The sequence below is a fragment of the Cyprinodon variegatus genome, unplaced genomic scaffold (assembly GCF_000732505.1).
Source record: "Cyprinodon variegatus isolate N-32 unplaced genomic scaffold, C_variegatus-1.0 Scaffold681, whole genome shotgun sequence".
In the NCBI taxonomy this organism is placed as follows: Eukaryota; Metazoa; Chordata; class Actinopteri; order Cyprinodontiformes; family Cyprinodontidae; genus Cyprinodon; species Cyprinodon variegatus.
The window spans coordinates 459,899-465,967 of NW_015151134.1; the positions used below are offsets into that span (position 1 = coordinate 459,899).

General features: G+C 38.6%; 1 protein-coding gene across 1 annotated transcript; it reads right to left on the minus strand.

The window, feature by feature from the left end:
• Positions 1-347: 347 nt before the first annotated feature.
• On the minus strand, positions 348-6,004 carry acacb (acetyl-CoA carboxylase beta; the record flags this gene model as incomplete). Its single annotated transcript, XM_015394333.1, has 7 exons — positions 348-1,683; positions 2,421-2,557; positions 2,688-2,858; positions 2,948-3,102; positions 3,210-3,322; positions 3,418-3,595; positions 5,869-6,004. Coding segments are annotated over 7 exons (1,023 nt in total), but the record flags the coding sequence as incomplete, so codon positions are not given.
• Between the last annotated feature and the right edge of the window lie 65 nt (positions 6,005-6,069).

The following is a 6,069-nucleotide window of genomic DNA, read 5'->3' on the forward strand; positions in this document are numbered from 1 at the left end:
AAATGGACTGTCTGCTGGATGACCCTGCAATTATCAGTCTTCCACATAATTGTGTAGAAATATAACACTGCAAAAATTGAAATTAGTATTTTATTTTTTTCTTAAAACAAGGGCTTTTTTTTCTTGAATTGAGAAGATAAGTATGACAATTTTCCAATGGAATAGACAATTTGCAAAATAAGAAAAAACTATTGTCTTATTTCAAGTGCATATAATCTTATTTTAAGAGTAATACACCTCATTCCAATTGCCAAATCATCTTATTTACCTACTCAAATCATAGGTAAATGCACTTAATTTAAGAAATTTGTACTTATTTCTAGTTTTTGCAGTGAATATTTGCATCAAAATTTCCTTACAAACTAAATTTTGTTTTTATGAGCTGGGTGCTATAGTAATAAAGAATGTAATATAGCAACAGCAGAATTCATATACCAGTAATCTATATATGACTTACACAGTTTTGCATTAAATTAGTGAAAAAATGTAGAGCAGATAATAAAAAACTAAGTAATGAAAACACATACTAACTCCTTCAGCATTTCATATTCTTGTACTTATGTTTTTTTGTTTGTTTTTTAGTCCAATTCTGATACTAAAAAGGACCAGCTTCCACTGTAAACCTTTATATTAATCCAGGTAATGTTGTTGCTACTATAAAATTCCGTGATTTAATGTAGTTTGCACAACTCTATTTCCTCCTGCAGTCAAACGATTGTGACAATATTTCTACAATAATAATATCCATCTGCCAGAGCATTCTTTTTTGGCTTTATCAAGGATCTCTTGATCAGTCTTATTTTGTCATAGTTCACAAAAGTTAAGTAGTCCAAATGGAATTAAGAATCAGAGTCAGTTCTGTAATCACTGAGTCTTTTCATCTTAATTCAGCAACACATTTACTAAAGAGAGAAATAAAAAAAAGGTGTGTCAATGTGCCAGGGTAGGAAGTGGTTTGCTTACAGGAGCAATGTGTGGGATGGACTGAGCTTATTTTTCACAGCTGATATTAAAAGACAAACATACAAGTTCTGTTATAACTTTAAATAGAAATTATAACTGGGGGGCAAACAAAAATAATATCATTTCATAAAGCCCCAATACACTGCACACAATGAAATAAGGCAAAACTTAAGTCATTAAGTGATTGACAACATATGGACTTAATACAGCAAAGTGAGGAGTGCATTACAGTGTTAGGCCGAGTAGAGAGGAAGGCTTCCAGGACTAAACAGGTGAAATTTCTAATTTCTTCATTCAAACATTCAATACACTGTCAAAGCTTTGGATTATGACGAGCATGAAAAGGCAGCTCAACAGGACAGATTTTCCATTACTGTTTAAATGTGCTTTTCTTTTTTTTCTTTTTTTTTTGGTACAAAAGGAACATCAGTATTCCAGCCCTGAAATTCTTGTCTACATTCTATTAGTTTTAGCTCCTGGGCCTTTCAACACTTGGGTGATTTTGTGCTTACACATTTCAACAGTACAATAAACTTAAAAAAAAAAGGAGTATTTGTTCTCTTCAATGGCTGATAAAATCCCAGAGCTCAACTGGTGTCAGAACTGCTGGTGTCCATCGTGGCAAGCAAGTGTGATAATGTGGCCCTCTGGGAGGGAGCAATGTTCTGGCTCATATGAATGATGCAGTCCATGGCTATGTCAGGGTTGGCCTGCACCAAGCTGCACACAAGAACAACAATGTCAAATAAAAAGGTGGAATACTTGTGGAGAACAGACATGCATAAAGTACCAATATACAAAAATCTGAGTTGCTTTGTCCATGACCCCTTAAGAACTTTGCATTTCTGAATCCTTCACCAGTATAAAAAACTATTTCCATTGAAGAGATAGAAAACAATCTCAGCTCAGCATAATACGGTAACTCAGCGAAGTTATTATGCTCCAATGGAAAAATTCAAAATATACTAAATACCTTTTGTTGATAGAGAACCTTTGGAAAAGGGTCTAGCTTGTCTGGGTGCAGTCCGTAACCTTTGTCTTTTGTTCTTTGTTAAGCTCTTTGCATGTCAGAGTGAGGCATTTAAAATCAGCATGGTAAACTAAAGCAGCATGGCCTCTGCAACCCACAATGCACCGGAGGATTGCATCCTCTTTCTGCCCCCACTAAGGTAAATATTTGGCAAAGGGGGGAAAAAAAACTCTTAGAAGATTTAGACATAATTAAAGGTAAAGGTTATACTACAAATAACTCAGAGAGGGGAGCTGAATATCTACACATGGCTCACTTTTCTGATTTTTATTATTAAACTGTCTAATTTTTTTCTGCTTCACAAGCAGTAGTCTTTTATATAAAAACACAATAAAATACTTTGACGTTATAGGTTGTAACCTAAGATTTTATACTTTTTAAAGGCACTGTAAGCTGTTGCATAGATGAAACTTAGGCTTGTACATACCTACGAATGTGCTTTAAAGCGTTCTCTCTTTTTAAGTACTTAATATTTTCTCGAATGGCTGAGTGTGTGCCGTCCTCCATTGACAAGTGCTTCTCAAGCCACTCCACCACTGCTTGGTTGTTATCCCAAAGATAAGCCTATAAAAGTAGACAGCTATAAGTTCAGTTCAGTTTCATATAATAACATAGAAAAAACATTTATTTTCTCCATAGTTTGTGTTTTTTTTTTCTGCTGGGTGATTTTCTTTATGAGCAGCAAATCACACACCTTGACTGTTCCCTCCGTTTCAACAAACCATCTCCGCAGCATGGACTGCATGTGCCCATCGCTCATATCCTTATTGGCCTCCATAATCTCACACTTGACCACCTGTTCCAACAGGAGCCGTCGAAGGCGCCAGTAGAAGAAGGTTCGCGCCTGTTTCCAGTCTAAAATATCCTGTGAAAGTGTCAAATTTCAACTTTAAAAAGTTTCCTCCTCTTAAGATTTTTAAACCTCTATGGTTTTTACAAAAAACCTCAACTCACAGTGATGACCCCTTTCTCCTGCATTCTGCCAGGAGTGTCATGCAGATCCACAAACTGCACCGCCACCTGGTGGTAGATAGGCAACAGGAATTCTTCTCTTGCTTTGAGCTTCTCCTCCAACTCCTTGATTTCTTTGTCTGACCAATCCAATGATGCTAGAATAAGAAGAAAAAGGTCTTGCACCTTAAAGATCTGAACATTAACACTTTCAAAATATGAAAATTAAAACATTTTTGTATTTAGAGACAGAAAAATACTTTACCGAGTTGCTCAACTAGACCGGCATAGACTGAATCCAGTCTTCTCATTGCCTTCAGTAGGTCCTTCCTCCTGAATTTAATCTCCACTGTGCCCTCTGCTTCCAACACGCCTCCTCTTAATCAAAGAAGAATGACCAAAAAAAGTGGAATATTCTTGGAATCATGCACGGCAGTTCCTTTGTATGAAATCACAATTTAGAGTTTCTATACCTGCTCTCTCTGTCAGCGTAGAGCTCCATACACAGCAGGTTGATGGTGGGATCTATAACAACCCAGGACCCACCTCTCAATTCAGCATGGGGTGGGATGTACACCAACACCGGCTGCCGAAAATTGTGCAATGCATCCACAATGTAGGCCCCGAACTTTAAGACCTGGTCATACATATCTGCAAAAAAAAAAGAAAAACAACAACTTTAAATCACCTGCACAAATTTGTAGCCCAAACTGTGAATGTTTGCAAAGTTACTTTTGGTTCACTTTTCTTACAGCATGAGGACTGCATGTATGTAGACTATAGACACAGTAACCTTTATTGAGAAAATATAAATGCTACATTGGTGTTTCTTGCAGACAACAAATCGAAGGTTTACCAATAATGTGATCTAATAATAAATAATCTAAAAAGGCTTGTCTTTCATAAAGCTGACCTCTTGCCTCTGGTACAATAAAAAAAAGAAGTTGTCTACAGTTGAGACAATGTCTCTCTGATAAACAGCAGTGTTTTATTACAGAGGAAATTCCAAGGGTGTTCCCCAGTCCTCATGTCTATCTTTGGGTTTATCATCTTCTAGAGCCAGAGATTATTATCCTACTCAGATTAAAATAACCAAACAGTTAAAATATAACTTGAGTAACATCCAGAAAGCATATTAGCAAAAGAAGTTACATAATGTGCTAAAAGACAACCCAGTTTGTAAACGGGCAATCATAATCTGCACAGAAAGACTGAAAAACAACTGATCCGACTAATGTAATATCTAATGCTTTAGTTTTATTTATTTATTTTATTTGTTCTTTTTTTTTTAGCCAGAATTGTACCTAAAATGTGTTTTCAAGTCTGCAGTTTTTGTTTGGAATCATCTGTGCAGTTCTTGGCCAGGTCTTTCTTGAAAAAGAGATTTTTAATATCAATTCGATATACCTTGATTAATACAGGTTACATGTAAATACACCAAAATAACACATCTTGGATCTGAATGAATAAAACATTCTAATTGAAATTGCTGTTCTGTACAATTTTGAATGGGCTGACAAAAAAAAAAAATCACAAAAATCCAACGGAGGCCTTGATTTTGCGTCACACACAAATATAAGTAGGAAAACGCACTACAGGCTGAACCACATTTGATGTTATGTCCCTTAAACAGGTCAAAATGAGTCAGTGTTGTGTGTGGCCTCCATGTGCCTATATGACCTCCCTACAATGCCTGAGAATGTTCCAGATGAGGTGGCAGATGGTCTCCTGAGGGATCTCCTCCCAGACCTGGACTAAAGCCTCCACTAACTCCTGTCTGTGGTACAATATAACATTGGTGGATGGATAGAATAATGATGTCCTAGATGTGCTTGATCAGATTCAGGTCTGGGCAACAGGCGGGCCAGTTCATGGCTTCAATATCTTCACCTTACAGGAACTGCTGAAACACACCAGCCACATTGAGGTCTAGCATTGTCCTGCATTAGGAGGAACCCATGGCCAACCCCACCAGCTTATGGTCTCACAATGGATCTTAGGATCTCATCTTTGTATTCAATGGCAGTCATGCTACCTCTGGCACGCACATGGAGGGCTGCGTGGCCCTCCAATGAAATGCCACCCCACAAAATTACTGACCCAATGCTAAACTGGCCATGCTGAAGGAGGTTGCAGGCAACGTCCGCTCTCCATAGCGTCTCCAGACTCTGTCAGTTCTATCAAATGTGATCAGTGTGAACCGGCTTTCATCTAGGGGCATATTGTGCCAGTGGTGAATTTGCCAATCCTGGTGTTCTCTGGCAAATGCCAAGCATCCTGCAAGGTGTGGGGCTGGGGACAACCCCCAACTGTTAACATCAGGTTCTCACACCATGGAGTCAGTTTCTAACTGTTTGTGCAGGCACATGCACATTTGTGGCCTACAGGATGTCCTTTTACAGGGCACTGGAAGTGCTCCTCCTGTTCTTCCTTGCACGAGGGCAGAGTTAGCGGTCCTGCTGCTGGAATGTTGACCTCCAACGGCCTCCTCCATGTCTCCTGGTGTGCCGGCCTGTCTCCTGGTAGCGACTCCAACCTCTGGATGCTACGCTGACAGATACAGCAAATCTTTGTTCCATGGCTCGCATTGATGAGCCATCCTGGATGAGCTGTATTACCTGAGCCACTTGTGTGGGTTGTAGAGTCCATCTCATGTTACCACATTTGTGAAAACACCTTCAACATTCAATAGTGACCAAAACATCAGCCAGAAAGCATAGGTACTGAGAACCTCTCTGTGGTCCCCACCTGCAGAATCACTCCATTATTGAATGTGTCTTGCAATTTGTGATCAGTAAGTAGTGTAATCAGTGTTGCTTCTTAAGACAGTTCAATCTAAATATATCACAGGGAAAAATGCTGAAATCTTGAACTATAGTCCTCCACTTCATACTTTGTATCTTTAAAAGAAAAAAGAAAGGCACCTTTCATTCCTCCAGAGAAGCCCCTCCAATTGGCAAACACCATCAGAGGCAGACGTTCACGATTGAAGTCACAAATTGCCTGAGCCGTTTTAAATGCAGAATCTGGGAACCAAACCTGGCCAGCTTGTTGTAGAACCTGGTGAGATCACACACAAAAAATTATTTTGGGTTTTTTTTATAAGAAATTCAGCTCTAAAAAAT